The sequence below is a fragment of the Malus sylvestris genome, chromosome 17, assembly GCF_916048215.2.
Source record: "Malus sylvestris chromosome 17, drMalSylv7.2, whole genome shotgun sequence".
NCBI classification, from domain to species: Eukaryota; Viridiplantae; Streptophyta; class Magnoliopsida; order Rosales; family Rosaceae; genus Malus; species Malus sylvestris.
In genome coordinates this window covers 5,185,855-5,202,324 of record NC_062276.1, presented here as the reverse complement: position 1 = coordinate 5,202,324, position 16,470 = coordinate 5,185,855, and the positions used below count along the sequence as shown (strand labels likewise).

Below are 16,470 nucleotides of genomic sequence, written 5' to 3'. Positions count from 1 at the left end.
GTTTCAATAAAAATTTCCAAGTTTTTCTTACAATTTCCGTGGTTTTTATTCAATTTTAATCGATATCTATAATATCCCGATATTTCCATCCAAATTTCCGTGTTTTTGGACTACCGATATTTCCGATATCATCGATATTTTATACCTTGAGCATAACACAAGGCCACATTTCGATAAAAAATAAAAATAAAAATAAAAAAACACAAAGCCACATTGTATAACTTGTCTGTCATTGTTATTTTTAAGATTAATGAAGAAGTTTCTTAATAAAAAAATGGGTAATGCTAGGAAGATTAAATTTGAAGACTAAATTTACAAACCAAATGATATGTCACCAATAAGAAAAAGCACGTTTATCAACGTGTAAGTAATAAATCAATCATCAACTTTCATATTTTCAAAACTTTATCCACAAATTTAGTCTTACTAGCATTTCTAAAAAAATTAAGCATAAAATCTTAACTAAGCCAAAATGAGTTAGTGGGTTGTTGATGTCTCCTTGGACAGTGGCTTTTATCCAACTAGGGTTTAACATCTGTGATAAAAGTATTTGCATGCTTAATCAGCATTAATTTTGTTAATGGTTAATGACATCTATTTTTTTAAGCACACAAAGAAGTTTCTAGGATGCTATTTAAGGTAATGGGGGGCATAAAGTATTGAATGGAGAGGGGATCGATGAGTCACCTATCCTACACCTGGCCTTTGAGCTTTATCTAAGTAGCTTATTTGGAAAGTTGAGAAGTGCTTAATTGGCTTAACTCATTTGTTTATGCATTCTATGCCTAATATAGGTAATGATGTATATAGAAACTATATATTAGTGCTAATCTTTGAAAAGATTACAAAAGAGTTTCAATATCTTGTCATGCTTAAAGATTCACTGTATGAAATGCTCGATTTGACGGGGCTGAAGAAAATAAAATAGTTTACAAAAGCTTTTGCTCCTCCTTACCCCTTTGAGTACTATTACTTCAGCAATGACCTCGAAACCATACTTTATGTTGGACTAAACTGGAAACTATCCCTATCAATCTCTAACCCATACATATCTAAACATTTTTGTCCGTCAATTAACATTTAAAATTAATTGAACCTCCTTCATCTATATATATATATATATATATATATATATATATATATATATATATATTATATGATATTATTTCTGCTTAATTAAGTGGATGTCAATATATATATGGCTTCTCGAAGGATCTAGCAATTACAATTTACACCATGAATTTCATTTGGGGTAGCTAGGGTTTTGCATATTTTATATAGTAGGGAGCATAATCATAGAAAAAGGCTTTAGAATTAGTTAGTGATTAGGTAGGTTGTGTAGCAAACTTTGAACCATATAATGTTCCTAGCTAATAAGTGACATTTGTTTATTGTTAAATTTGAACGACGTAGTATTTTCTCACTCGTTTTCTTCCTTTTGATGGTGGCTAAGAACAAAAGAAGAAATGGCACCCAACTCCCCCTTTTTGGCATACTATTTTGCAGAAGAATAATCATGAATTCGACAGTTAAGATCCACTGCAATATGGAGGATTACCATCAACAGTGGATGCTTAAATCCATGTCTGTCGGCAGTACAACAAATAGAAAAATTGAGAAAACCCTCAAAGCCTACTCTTCGTTTTTCTATTGGGAGTAATATCAGATTTCATAAATCAGTTTATCTAATAAGATGTCAACAGCTGTTTTATGAGAAGAAGCAAAGGTTGGGCTGATTATAAGTTTAGAAATGATAAGATGAGAGATGCAAATGCATTCAAATCAACACTTTGTATTTTTGGCTAGCAAAAAACTCTCTAATGGACGAGATGTAAAATACTTATTTAGCTCAAAAAATGTAAATAAACATGTAAATTTACATTTTTTAGAGGTGAATCCCGTCAGTTAGAGGGGGAAGATACATGTTTAGGTATGGTGAGGTCAAATTGGTGTTGTTGGTAGAACAAGAAGCTCACCAAAATTTGCGCCATTTAGCGGGACAGGTCGATTAAGGGCTTGTAAAGCAATTGATTAATCGGAGGCCATCTTTGGGGGACTTACTATCATCATCAAGTGAGGAAAGATATGTTTTGGAGGAAATGCTTGGGCTTGGGACAGTGTGGAAATAGGGGAGAGGCATGAGATGCCCGGTGGGTCGGTGGTTGGTTAGGTTTTGTGGAGTTGGATTCAAGCCTGTGCTTGTTAATTGGGCTCTATTCTTTTTGTTGTTACCTTCTGTTTTCCGTTTTTTTTTTTACTTTTCAATTTTTTTTACGTGAACAAACAATATCATTTACATTAAAAGTAGATGATCGGTTTAGCCTCATAATTGGCTAACAATAATGTGTTTAAATTCGCTTTTAGCAAGAATTGAACCTAAGACCTCTCACTTACAAGTGAAGATATATATAAATATATACGGATTGAAAATCCTTTTAATCATATCGAAAACCGTAACCAAATAATATTCATGATTTTTCTTTATATCTAAAAATACCTGAACTTTTATTCCTAATCCGGCCTTCATGCAGTTATTCACGATTATCGAATTTTACGGATTGAATTGCCATCCCAAGTGATATTAATTACTATATTAGCAATCTCAATTTTTTTTTTAATCAACTATATGAACAATCTCCAAAAAAAGTTTTTGTTTCCAATTTTTTGTATTTGGAGCCCCGGATTGGGAGTTACCCACCACTCTGCGCACTAACTCCATAACCTCCCGTTCATGTTAGCGAAAACCCACCACTATTTTCTAAAGTATACGGGGTGAGATTTAGGGTTTAAGCCGAAAAGGAGAAGACGAAAGGTTTCAATTTATCCGAAAAATCAAAACTTTTATCGCGATTAGCAGGAAAAGATAGGGTTTTCAAATTAATAAGCATATTTGTTGTCTGCATATAAAAAGTCTTCAGTTTGATGGTTGTTGCACAAACTCTCAGACTCCCTTCACAAATTCGCAGACTCCACCCACAGCTTCCATAGAAGAAGAAGAAGAAGGGGAAGAGAAAGCCTCCTGCTTTTTACAGTTCTGCGTTTGGTCGCGGAAGGAAGAGATTCGGGGGTGGTTTTTGTTTGCATGAAAGTGAAAGAACATGACGACCGATCTCAGTGATTATGCCATCATCAAGGAAGGAGAGGCTGAGATTCTCATGCATGCTAAGAACCAAGTCTTTTACAATAAAACTCAGGTGCCAAAATCTTCCAAAATCTTCTCCTTTTGTGATTTTTTGAATTGGGTTGTGAGGTTTGATGGGATTTTTAGATGCAATGTTAGTGGGTTTTTTTGTGTGTTTTGAGTTATTCTGAATTGGATGTTTGCTGGGTCAGTGTTAGTTGTTCAAAAGTTGGGATTGGCTGCTGGGGAAATAGTGTAGCAATAGGAAAGATTAACGCTTAGAATTGAAGAATTTCGATATGCGAAAGGTTTTGTTTTTTGATTAGTAATCGTTGAGGAATGTGTGTGGTGGAGCCTTGGAGTGTAAAAGTTAGTTGTGTCTCGCATTTGGGAGCATTTGGGTGGAGCATTTGTGCCAATCCATATGTTGAATTATGTATTGCTCAATTGGCTTATCATTTAGTATTTCTGCTTACGCTCTATATATGGGGCGCAAATTAAGTAAGGGCAGAATAGATGAACAAAGAGAGTATATTTGAAAGTTCAACCTAGATCAGTATTCATTCGATGTGCTTATAGACAAAGCAAGACTAGTTATAGATAAGCTTTAACTTGTCTACAGCCCGGTGGTCTTTGTTTTCGAAGAATTAATCCCGTTTTGATTATGTTAGTAGCAATTTTCTTCGTATAGTAAATATTATGGAGGGGGTGCTTTTCAACATGGGTGATTGTTCAGTTTCTAGCATGAGTATGTGTTGGTGGCATTTATTCACTTCAGTTTGCTGGCTGACTTTTAGATTTTGTAATTTAGAGGGAATGTTGATTTTTTTCAGTCTGTAATTATTAGGTTAACAACAGAGACATATCGGTTGCTGTTCTGAGGACATTCATAACCAAACGCAAGGAGGAGCATGAAGCAAGATTGTCCAAGAAAGCAAAACCTGCACCGAAGGAGTCTGACAAAGATGCTTCAGATTCTGTTGTAGAAGAAGTACCTAATGAGCCTGCTATTTATGAAGAAAAAACCAATGGAGATTGTGAAATGGCAGCAGAGATATCTCAAGATGAACCATGTAGCATTTCAGAAAAAACAGACAAGGTCACTGAGGGAAAATGGCGTGGGGAACTGAAGCCACCAAGAGTTCTTGAGGTTTTTCATGAATTTTGATTCAATCAATTAATTAGTTTCTTTAGTCTTTGCTCTTTACTCTGGAAGATGTCAATTCACATTTCTGTTTTGTATCATTTTCGTTCACAGGCCCTGTCAGCTTCTGGTTTAAGAGCTCTTAGGTATGCTCGTGAAGTGGAAGGAATTGGTAAAGTTGTTGCTTTAGACAATGATAAAGGTAAGTTTTAGGTTGTCTCTAACTACTGCACTTAAATGTATATGGCCATTTTTTGTGTTAACCTTTTAAAGATTACTTTGTTTGTCCTTAAAAGAAATGAAGAACGAATGGGCTTTAAGACCCAAATTAGATGAGATTATGGACTTTTAGTTTCTATTTAAATACATATTGAGATACGTAAGTTGTAGCTGCATATGGGCTTTTCTAATTACTTGTAAGCATCATAACAGTTATCACCAATATTTGTCTTCCTTCAGGTGCAGTTGAAGCTTGTAGGAGAAATATCAAGTTCAACGGTTCAGTTGCATGTTCAAAGGTGGAATCACATCTTGCTGATGCTCGTGTGCATATGCTCACCCATCCAAAAGAATTTGATGTGGTATGCTTATGCTGTTTTATATTCATCACTGCAGATTAATTTCTTTGGGCGGATTCCTATTATTTTGACACTTCATAAACCAGTGGCAGTAACATACTCCTTGCTGGTTATTGGTGTTTCAGGTTGATCTTGATCCTTATGGTTCGCCCTCTGTCTTCTTGGACTCTGCGGTTCAATCTGTTGTTGATGGAGGATTGCTAATGTGTACAGCAACTGATATGGCAGTGCTATGTGGTGGAAATGGGGAGGTTTGCTATTCAAAGTAAGCAGTAATATCTTTCTGCTGATATACTTTGATTGAAGCATTTTATTCTGATTCCTGGATTTACTTATCACGAACTGTTTTATGGATTAGATATGGTTCCTATCCATTGAGAGGGAAGTATTGTCACGAAATGGCTTTGAGGATCCTCCTAGCTTGCATTGAGGTATTGTTATGTCCTTGATTATAGCTTTTAACTAGAACGTGCAAACCACTTGAAAATTGTTATTAACAATTTAGCCCGTAGGGAAGTAGAATTGATACTGCATTTGCCTTGGTAATATAGTTATTGGCACGTCTTTTCTATGGCAACTATAACTCCGCCTATGTCTTACATGGCCGGTCCCAAGCCCGGATAAAGGAGGAGGGGGAGGGCGTCAGGTAGTCGACAGCCGGCACTCCATGATCACGTCGAATCCTTATGAAAATGAATCCAGAACAAAATCGCGCTAAAGCTAGGGCGTCACCCGTAAGTGGCGCGCTGTGTGGCCCGAGCACAGTGATAAGTGAGCAAGGGTCGCTGTATCTCCATCGGCACCCGGATGCAGTGTTAAATGAGCAAGGGGGCCATAGAAACTTCTTTTCGAACGACTCCACTCAAAGTTGTTTGGGAGCATATGCTCCTATCAACTTTACCCGGGACACACAAAAGAAGTACTTTGATCCTATTAGACGGGGGAGGGTGAAGAAGCTAGGACAGAAGGGTAGAGTTCAAGAGAGCAAAATGCGTTTAGGAACGTGGAATATAGGAACCTTAACGGGAAAATCTATGGAAGTAGTGGAAGTTATGGTGAGGAGAAGGATAAATATTATGTGCCTACAAGAAACTAAGTGGGTTGGTAGTAAGGCAAAGGATCTAGAAAACTCAGGGTTTAAACTTTGGTATTCGGGCACAAATAGAACGAGAAACGGTGTTGGCATCATCGTGGACAAGACCTTGGTACAAGATGTTGTAGATGTCAAGAGGGTAGGAGATAGAATCATGGCAATCAAGATTGTAATAGGACAAGAACTTATCAATGTGATTAGTGCGTACGCACCTCAAGTAGGGTTGGATACGAGTTCGAAGGAGAAATTTTGGGAAGATCTTGGAGACTTGGTGCAAGGAATTGCTCAGACGGAGAAGTTATTTATAGGAGGAGATTTAAATGGACACGTGGGCAGGAAGACAGGCAACTATGGAGGTTTTCATGGTGGCCATGGTTTTGGGGAGAGAAACGAGGATGGGGAAGCTATCTTGGATTTTGCAATGGCATATGATCTCTTCTTAGCCAACACCTTCTTTAAGAAGAGAGAAGAACATGTGATCACCTACAAGAGTGGGTCGTCAAAAACACAAATAGATTTTCTTCTAATGAGGAAAGGGGATCGTATAACTTGTAAGGATTGCAAAGTTATACCAGGAGAGAGCGTGGCTAATCAACATCGCTTGTTGGTGATGGATGTACATATCAAAAGAGTAAGACAAAAGAACAAGACTTGGAAGTGCCCAAGGACTAGATGGTGGAATCTAAAAGAAGAAAAACAAGCCATTTTCAAAGAGAAGGTAATCACCCAATGTGTGTGGGATAGAGAGGGGGAAGCTAGCCAAATGTGGGATTCCATGGCTAGTTGTATCCGAAAAGTAGCAAAAGAGGTATTAGGAGAGTCCAAGGGCTTTGCCCCACACCAAAAGGAATCTTGGTGGTGGAATGAGGAGGTACAAACAAAGGTGAAGGCTAAGAAGGAATGTTGTAAAGCCTTATACAAGGAGAGGACCGATGAAAATGGTGAAAGGTATAGAAAAGCGAAGCAAGAGGCGAAGAAAGCTGTCAGAGAAGCTAAGTTAGCGGCTTACGACGATATGTATAAACGACTAGATACCAAAGAAGGAGAGTTGGATATCTATAAACTATCTAGAGCAAGGGAAAAGAAGACAAGGGACCTAAACCAAGTGAGGTGCATCAAGGATGAGGATGGAAAGGTTCTTGCTACAGAGAACGCGGTTAAAGACAGATGGAGAGGTTATTTTCATAATCTCTTCAATGAAGGACATGAAATGAGTGCTTCTTTAGGGGAGTTGAGTAACTCAGAAGAGTGTAGAAACTACTCTTTTTATCGTCGAATCCGGAAGGAAGAAGTGGTTGTAGCTTTGAAGAAGATGAAGCATAAAAAAGCAATAGGCCCAGACGATATACCAATCGAAGTGTGGAAACTTTTGGGAGAGACAGGTATAACATGGCTCACTGACCTTTTCAATAGGATTTTGAAAACGAAGAAGATGCCAAATGAGTGGCGAACGAGCACTTTGGTGCCTATCTACAAGAATAAGGGCGACGTACAAAATTGCATGAACTATAGGGGTATTAAGCTAATGAGTCATACAATGAAGCTCTGGGAGAGAGTCATTGAGCATAGATTGAGGCAAGAGACACGGGTTTCGGACAACCAATTCGGGTTCATGCCAGGGCGCTCAACCATGGAGGCAATCTATCTCTTACGAAGATTGATGGAAAGATATAGAGATGAGAAAAAGGATTTACACATGGTCTTTATAGATTTGGAAAAAGCGTATGATAGGGTCCCAAGAGACATTCTTTGGAGGATTTTAGAGAAGAAAGGAGTACGAGTAGCATATATCCAAGCTATAAAGGATATGTATGAAGGAGCAAAGACTGCCGTAAGAACTCATGAAGGACAAACCGAAAGCTTTCCCATAACTGTAGGATTACATCAAGGCTCATCCTTAAGTCCTTACCTTTTTGCGTTGGTAATGGATGAGTTAACAGGACATATTCAAGATGATATTCCTTGGTGTATGCTGTTCGCAGACGATATAGTGTTGATAGATGAAACTCAGGAAGGGGTAAATGCAAAGCTTAACCTTTGGAGAGAAGTGTTGGAATCTAAAGGTCTTCGCCTAAGCCGATCAAAGACAGAATATATGGAGTGCAAGTTCAGTGCAAATGGAGGCCAAAACGAGTTAGGGGTGAGGATCGGAGATCAAGAAATACCAAAGAGCGACCGTTTTCGTTACCTAGGATCTATCTTGCAAAAGAACGGAGAATTAGATGGAGATCTCAACCATAGAATACAAGCTGGATGGATGAAGTGGAAGAGTGCATCCGGCGTGTTATGTGACCGCCGTATGCCACTGAAGCTCAAGGGAAAATTTTATAGGACGGCAATAAGGCCGGCGATGCTGTATGGCACAGAATGTTGGGCGGTGAAACATCAACACGTACACAAAATGGGTGTAGCGGAGATGAGGATGCTTCGTTGGATGTGTGGGCACACGAGAAAGGATAAGATTAGGAATGAGGATATCCGGGGTAAAGTAGGAGTAGCCGAAATTGAAGGAAAGATGAGAGAAAATCGGTTACGGTGGTTTGGACATGTGCAAAGAAGGCCTACTGACGCTCCGATTAGAAGATGCGACTATGGGACAGAGGTTCAGGGCCGAAGGGGTAGAGGAAGACCTAGGAAAACTTTGGAAGAGACTCTAAGAAAAGACTTAGAGTACTTGGATCTAACGAAGGACATGACACAGGATCGAGCACAATGGCGTTCTAAGATTCATATAGCCGATCCCACTCAGTGACTTGGATTTTCCAAGTCTCCAACCGAGAAGTTTTCCTCACTCGGAAAATTAAGGGAACACTACCCCAACCTACATGCTCCACTCAGAAAGCTTCAACATACAAGCTTCAACAAAAGAAAATTCAAAGAACTTAGCGAAGAAGGCTTTGGTGTATTTAACACAATACGTTGAAATGAAGGAAAGCTTATTTATTGATATCCCCGATAAGCTACAAATATGTACATATACATGAGTCAAAATAAACACACAAGAGGGAGCCTTCACAAAGGTTGCTTAGGAGAAGTCTCAGCAGTCGGTAGAGCCCCAGAAAGAGAAGGCACCGGAGGGGGATCATTTGGAGCCTCAGTACTGGACAGAACCCTAGAAGGAGGAGGCATCAGGGGTTGATCATTTGGGGCTTCATTACGCGGTACAGCCCCAGAAGACGAAGGCAATAAATGCCTTTGGAACAAACCCACAAATCTCTGATGATCAAGTAAAACCTGACCATCAGTTTCCTTCATCTGGTCAAGCTTCCTCTTCATGTTTGTAGCATAGTCATGTGCGAGCCGGTGCAACTGTTTATTCTCATGCTTGAGCCCTCTAATCTCCTGTTTGAGACTCATCACTTCAGCCGCCAATGATTCAACTTGGCGGGTTCGAGCAAATAGGCGTTGGGCCATATTAGACACAGAACCTGCACATTGAACACTGAGAGCCAGCGAATCCTTAACAGCTAACTCATCAGACCGTTTGGAAAGTAGTCTGTTATCTTTGGGAGTGAGAAGGTTCCTGGCCACCACCGCAGCGGTCATATCATTCTTCATCACGGAATCCCCAACGGTAAGGGGACCAGTAGGGGAGACGAAGGATGGGCGCCATATGTTGTCTGGAGAAGGCGGGGCTGCCTCTTCAACAAGGTTCAAGTCAAAACGACGGTCGGAGGGGCCAGACATTTTCAAAGGTGTTGAAGAGAGAAGAGGTCGGACAAATCAAGATCTTAGAAGTGCAAGAATGAAGCTTCTACTGGTGGAGATTCAAGTGTGCTTTGGAACTTAATGCCAGCCCCTATAAAAATCTGCACTCGACGGAGCTTCAGAAATCGAAGAGGCGCCTGCTCAGAAATCGAAGAGGCGTTTGCTTTCTCAAAAGCTGGGCTGCTTAGAGATCACGAGGGTTGATCTCAGAAATCGAAGAGGCGTTTGCTTTCTCAAAAGTTGGGCTGCTCAAAGACCTCGAAGGCTGATCTCAGAAATCGAAGAGGCGCTCGCTTTCTCAAAAGCTGGGCTCCCCAGAGACCACGAGGGCCAATCTCAGAAATCGAAGAGGCACCTACTTTTCCAGCCTTGTCAGCACCTGTCACACGCACACTCAGCTTTGCGGAAATTATGGGCATTCTGTCGAAGACTTCTGGGGAAGTAGAAAACACATGAATCTTACTGTTCAATCACCCACTTCCCACACGCAACAATAGCTCATGGGTACCACATATAACTTTGCCAAAGTTCTCTGCCAAAGTTGAGCACGTGAAGCTTGCAGCTTCCACTACATCGCTCTGACCAAGAAGGGTAAAAGAATAGCAAAGAAACAGCACTAACAAAGTTTAGACCCATAAATTTTGAAGGTCTAGCTACCATATTATTACCCACAAGGGTAAAGGAATAGTACCACTGCTGGATAATTGGAAAGTCCCTGTGTGTCAACCTATGTGCTTCGTGGCAAGGTAGACTAGCAAACATGCCCAACCTTTACTCACATTCGAGAAAACACTCCCAATAAGATTGCTTGCTCCAAAATCGAAGAGGCACCGTCCTCCGAATCTCGAGAGCCAGACTCCCAACATGACTTCTTTCTTAAAAATCGAAGAGAGGGTAAAGGAACAGTACCATTGCTGGATAATTGGAAAGTCCCTGTGTGTCAACCTCTGTGCTTCGTGGCAAGGTAGACTAGCAAACATGCCCAACCTTTACTCACATTCGAGAAAATACTCCCAACAAGATTGCTTGCTCCAAAATCGAAGAGGCACCGCCCTCCGAATCTCGAGAGCCAGACTCCCAACATGATTACTTTCTCAAAAATCGAAGAGACACTGCTCCCCGAATCTTCGAGAGCCAGACCCCCAGCATGATTGTTTTCTCAAAAATCGATGAGGCATCGTTCTCTGAATCAATCGAAGAGGCGCTCGCTTTTCTCAAAAGCTGGGCTGCTTAGAGACCACGAGGGCCGATCTCAGAAATCGAAGAGGCACCTACTTTTCTAGCCTTGTCAGCACTTGTCACACGCACACTCAGCTTTGCAGAAATTATGGGCATTCTGTCGAAGACTTCTGGTGAAGTAGAAAGCACATGAATCTTACTGTTCAATCACCCACTTCCCACACGCAACAATAGCTCATGGGTACCACAGATAACTTTGCCAAAGTTCTCTGCCAAAGTTGAGCACGTGAAGCTTGCAACTCCCACTACATCGCTCTGACCAAGAAAGGTAAAAGAATAGCAAAGAAACAGCACTAACAAAGTTTAGACACATAAATTTTGAAGGTCTAGCTACCATATTATTACCCACAAGGGTAAAGGAACAGTACCACTGCTGGATAATTGGAAAGTCCCTGTTTGTCAACCTATGTGCTTCGTGGCAAGGTAGACTAGCAAACATGCCCAACCTTTACTCACATTCGAGAAAACACTCCCAACAAGATTGCTTGCTCCAAAATCGAAGAGACACCGTCCTCCGAATCTCGAGAGCCAGACTCCCAACATGACTACTTTCTCAAAATCGAAGAGAGGGTAAAGGAACAGTACCATTGCTGGATAATTGGAAAGTCCCTGTGTGTCAACCTTTGTGCTTCGTGGCAAGGTAGACTAGCAAACATGCCCAACCTTTACTCACATTCGAGACAACACTCCCAACAGATTGCTTGCTCCAAAATCGAAGAGGCACCGCCCTCCGAATCTCGAGAGCCAAACTCCCAACATGATTACTTTCTCAAAAATCGAAGAGACACTGCTCTCCGAATCTCGAGAGCCAGACCCCCAGCATGATTGCTTTCTCAAAAATCGAAAAGGCATCGTTCTCCGAATCTCGAGAGCCAGATAGCACAGACCACTTTTTCAAAGTGCTCTGACAGAGTTAAAACATGTGAAACTGGCAGCTCCCACTACCGTGCTATGACCAAGCAGGGTAAAGGAATAGCATTACTACTTCTTAGGGAGACTCCTATATATGTCGACCTCCATCCCCAACAGACAGGCAGACCTGCAAAAATGCTCAACCCTTCATCATATCTGAGAGGGCACTCCCAACGAAGCCTTTCGAAATATTCAGCTTTCCTTCCCCCCGATAATACCTCTGCAAACAAGCTATACTAGAGCAAGAATATCTCATATCATCAGGGTTAAAAGCAAGAGTATCCCATATCATGCTTTTTCCCTGTCTTTTCCTTTGGCCTTGTTTTTACCTGCAAGACAAGGAGAAAGAGAGCAATCAGTCAGCACTTGGAATCAAGCTTCCAGCCAGGAACTGACTGCCTGGAACCCCTTACCTGATTACTTACCTGGCATTGCTCTCGAGTACTCATCTTCAACATCTTATATTTCCAGGGAAGATTCCGCATCTGCTTGACGAACAGATAGGGCAAGTGCGAAGGATACAAGGAAGCATGTGGAGACAAGCGTAACAGCACACGTGCCGATACATCCATTACTCTGTCAAAAGCAAAAGTATCCCATATCAGCAGGGTGGAACGTACTCTAGATTTGATGGACTTGTTTTGACCCTCAAATTCTTCAGTCGGCCTTATACTCTGGAGGAAACCAGAAAACCCTCCAGCTCAGTTCAAGAATAAGCCTGTGGAAAGTTACTTCTTCAAAAGCAAAAGTATCTCATATCATCTCTTCTCATTTTTCTTCTCTTTATCCTTCATGCTGCTGCAAGATGGGGAGAAGGTGAACAATCAGTCGGAGCTCTGATTGCTTACCTTGTCTGTCACCTCTTTCAGCAGACCCCCTAGCTCGGCGACTTGGGGGACTCCTACTACATGGTTTGTATCGCGCTTGACCAAGCCTGAAACTACAAGTAAGCTTCAAGTGAAATTGATACATTACCTTGTGCATCTCCACCAGTTAAAGATACCACCCCTGGATGGAGGAAGAGTACTTCCAGAGAAGATGCCACATCTACCTATGAGACAGATAAGGCAAGTCAAGACGACACCACACTCCGATACTTAGAAGTTTCGTGATTACGAGATCATTCTCCCACAATATTTCCTAATGTCATTTGTACTAAATCATTCACTTGTACTCACTAAAGGAGAGCTTGAACCTATGTACTTGTGTAAACCCTTCACAATTAATGAGAACTCTTCTATTCCGTGGACGTAGCCAATCTGGGTGAACCACGTACATTTTGTGTTTGCTTTCCTATCTCTATCCATTTATATACTTATCCACGCTAATGACCGGAGCAATCTAGCGAAGATCACAAAAAGCGACCGTTTTCGCTACCTAGGATCTATCTTGCAAGAGAACGGAGAATTAGATGGAGATCTCAACCATAGAATACGAGCTGGATGGATGAAGTGTAAGAATGCATCCGGCGTGTTGTGTGACCGTCGTAGGCCACTGAAGCTCAAGGGAAAATTTTATAGGACGGCAATAAGGCCAGCGATGTTGTATGGCACAGAATGTTGGGCGGTGAAGCATCAACACGTACACAAAATGGGTGTAGCGGAGATGAGGATGCTTCGTGGGATGTGTGGGCACACGAGAAAGGATAAGATTGGGAATGAGGATATCCGAGGTAAAGTAGGAGTAGCCGAAATTGTAGGAAAGATGAGAGAAAATCGGCTCCGGTGATTTGGACATGTGCAAAGAAGGCCGAATGACGCTCCGGTTCGAAGATGTGACTACGGGACAGAGGTTCAGGGCCGAAGGGGTAGAGGAAGACCTAGGAAAACTTTGGAAGAGACTCTAAGAAAAGACTTAGAGTACTGGGATCTAACGGAGGACATGACACAAAACCGAGCGCAATGGCGTTCTAGGATTCATATAGCCGACCCCACTTAGTGGGAAAAGGCTTTGTTGTTGTTGTTGTTGTTGTTGTTGTTTTCTATGGCAACTATTTACAGCTTTATTGTGGGGTGTTTTGTTTGGGTAATGATGATTTGGATAATAATTTTAGGTTTTCAATCAAGTTTAGATTGAAGGTAGATTGAACTTGAAGAGTACCCTTATTGGACCATAATTGTATATTTCAATTAATAAAAATTGTATATATTTCTTTTTTGGTGCACGGATAATTTCTTCTTGATAAAATGCAGAGTCATGCAAATCGTTACAAACGGTACATTGTTCCTGTGCTATCTGTTCAGATGGACTTTTATGTTCGGGTTTTCATTCGTATCTACTCGTATGTGACCTATTTCCTTTTAATTCACTTAATATTAGCTATCTAGGCTTCTTTCTTTTGCTGTTGCGTGATGGTTCAAATAATTGGTTGCAATTCAGCAAGTGCAATGAAGACCTATTTCCTTTTAATTCACTTAATGTTTGCCATCTAGGCTTCTTTCTTTTGCTGTTGACTGATAGTTCAAATAATTGGTTGCAGTTCTGCAAGTGCAATGAAGAACTCTCCCCTTAAGCTATCCTATGTTTATCAGTGCATTGGCTGCGATTCATTTCATCTTCAGCCTATTGGAAGGACAGTCACAAAGGTATGGTGCTGATATACTATACCTTGGGAGCTAGGTTGTGCTTATGTATTCATGACAAATATCATCTAAGAAATGTTTGTTCTCTTGCTTTCCCTGAACTATATGTAAGTGCCGTCTAAATTTTATTTGTAACGATGACTTTGAAAGTTGAATAGAGAATTATGTTTGAAACTATCTTTTAGGAGAGTTAACCTCAATTGTAGGACACACATTGACCTTCGTAGTTATTACTCTATTATTAGCAAACTTTGCCCCCTTGCAGAATATTTTCATATGTGTATGTGTTGAGTGAGTTTGACCACTTTGATTTTTACGGCTTTACCAAGAGTTATTTGTCTGTTGAACTCTTGTAGCTTTAGATAATGGATTTATTTTCTCATTTTAGTTTATATCGATTCTGATAAGGAATCCCTTTACATTTTCAGAACACCAGTGTAAGATATCTACCGGGTTTTGGTCCCGTTGTTCCTCAAGAATGCAGTGACTGTGGGAAGAAATTCAATATGGGTGGACCTATATGGTCTGCTCCTATCCATGATCAAGAATGGGTTACTTCCATACTATCTGATGTGAAATCTATGAAGGAGCGGTATCCCGCTTATGATCGCATCTCTGCTGTACTAACAACAATTTCAGAGGTGTGCCCTTTGTCTTAATATTTGTCCTATTAGACATAAATTAGATGTGCTTATGCAGTTTCACTGATGTGTCTGTATTGTTTGCAGGAACTGCCTGATGTTCCTTTGTTCTTGAGTCTGCACAACCTCTGTGCCACATTAAAGTGCACTTCCCCATCTGCTGTGATTTTCCGTTCTGCTGTGATCAATGCAGGGTATCGTATATCTGGAACTCACGTAAACCCATTGGGGTTGAAATCAGATGCTCCCATGGATGTCATTTGGGACATAATGCGCTGTTGGGTGAGCAGTCTCTTTCAGCTCTCATTTGTTTCTCGTGTCATGCATGTATTAATTTTTCAATAGTAGACAGTCTTTTAAGATCCCTGCACGTAGATTCCTTCCTGCCCCCCTTTTAACAGTATGGTTCTGTTGTTGCTTGCTCCGTCTCTACTCTGTAAATTATGTAGACTTTCTATGAGATTAGTGCTATTTACTAGTTCGTTGCATTGGGTGTGTGATGGTATCTTATTGAGCCTTGATTTTGTGTAGGTGAAGAATCACCCCGTGAAACCTCAGCCAGCAGATCAGTCAGGGACCGTGATACTTGCCAAGGAACCCATCCTTCAAGTATATGTTTCTCCCATTTTTGGATACGAATAATGATTTCTTTTTTTCTTCAGATTATACTTTCCTTTTCTTCTTTTGGTATGTGCAAGTAATTTCATGGACCAAATCACCCCGTGTGTGAGTGCGTGTTTGAGAGGGCAGAGCGAGATATCTAACTTACCACTCTTTCTGACATTTTCTCTTTTGCAGGCTAACTTTGCTCGAGCTGTTGCGTCTCTTAGCAAGGCACAAACCAAGAAGGTAGCACGCTTCCTTCCAAATCCTGAAAGGCACTGGGGGCCAAAGCTTAGGGCAGGTCGTACAATCACCAGCAAACACATCTCTCTCTTGGGTCCGGAGGCTGTCAATGGACATCTTAACCATGAAGATGGTGAGGAACATGATGCCAAGCGTCAAAAGATTGAAGATCAACCCACCCCAAATTGAAGAAATGAGCGGTTTTAAGTTTGTCGACCAAGTTGACCTTGAGCTCCATACTCCCATTACCGAAACAACACACATAATCCTTCTTTCTATTCATTTTAACTTGGAGACAGCGGGTGGAGAGAGCGAGGCTTCTTGCAACCATTAATTACGCCATGAGCAACTGGAGCGGCAACTTTCTATTTAATTAGAAGCCAATTTTCAGCAACTTCTGAGTTTGATGGACGATTTTTATTTATGTTTGCATACTTTTTGAGTTTGTAAGCAATTTATCTTGGTCACTTTGACTTCAATTTTGATTCCATCCTTAAATTCTGTCTGATGTTAAATAGTGCAGTTAAAGTTCCAGTTTCTTATCTCTTATGTTTGAGTTATTTCACATCAAACAATTCAAACATGAGTTATATGGGCTCTTGGAGC

General features: G+C 40.7%; 1 protein-coding gene across 1 annotated transcript; it reads left to right on the top strand.

Annotated features, from left to right (window-relative positions):
- Positions 1-2,656: 2,656 nt before the first annotated feature.
- LOC126610956 (probable tRNA (guanine(26)-N(2))-dimethyltransferase 2) lies at positions 2,657-16,365 on the top strand. The gene is made up of 12 exons (XM_050279136.1): positions 2,657-3,194; positions 3,969-4,271; positions 4,380-4,467; positions 4,725-4,846; positions 4,969-5,108; positions 5,202-5,274; positions 13,988-14,076; positions 14,275-14,380; positions 14,806-15,018; positions 15,106-15,300; positions 15,550-15,627; positions 15,817-16,365. Exons 1-12 carry the CDS (start codon positions 3,099-3,101, stop codon positions 16,051-16,053), a joined length of 1,740 nt encoding a protein of 579 aa, XP_050135093.1. The 5' UTR covers positions 2,657-3,098; the 3' UTR covers positions 16,054-16,365.
- Positions 16,366-16,470: the final 105 nt, after the last annotated feature.

Bases quoted from the DNA above. Each gene is read 5' to 3' on its own strand.
- LOC126610956 (XM_050279136.1), top strand. From the start codon at position 3,099: ATGACGACCGATCTCAGTGATTATGCCATCATCAAGGAAGGAGAGGCT. The intron at 5,275-13,987 runs GTATTGTTATGT...GATAAAATGCAG, and splicing joins TCCTCCTAGCTTGCATTGAG to AGTCATGCAAATCGTTACAA. The intron at 14,077-14,274 runs GTATGTGACCTA...AATTGGTTGCAG, and splicing joins GTTTTCATTCGTATCTACTC to TTCTGCAAGTGCAATGAAGA.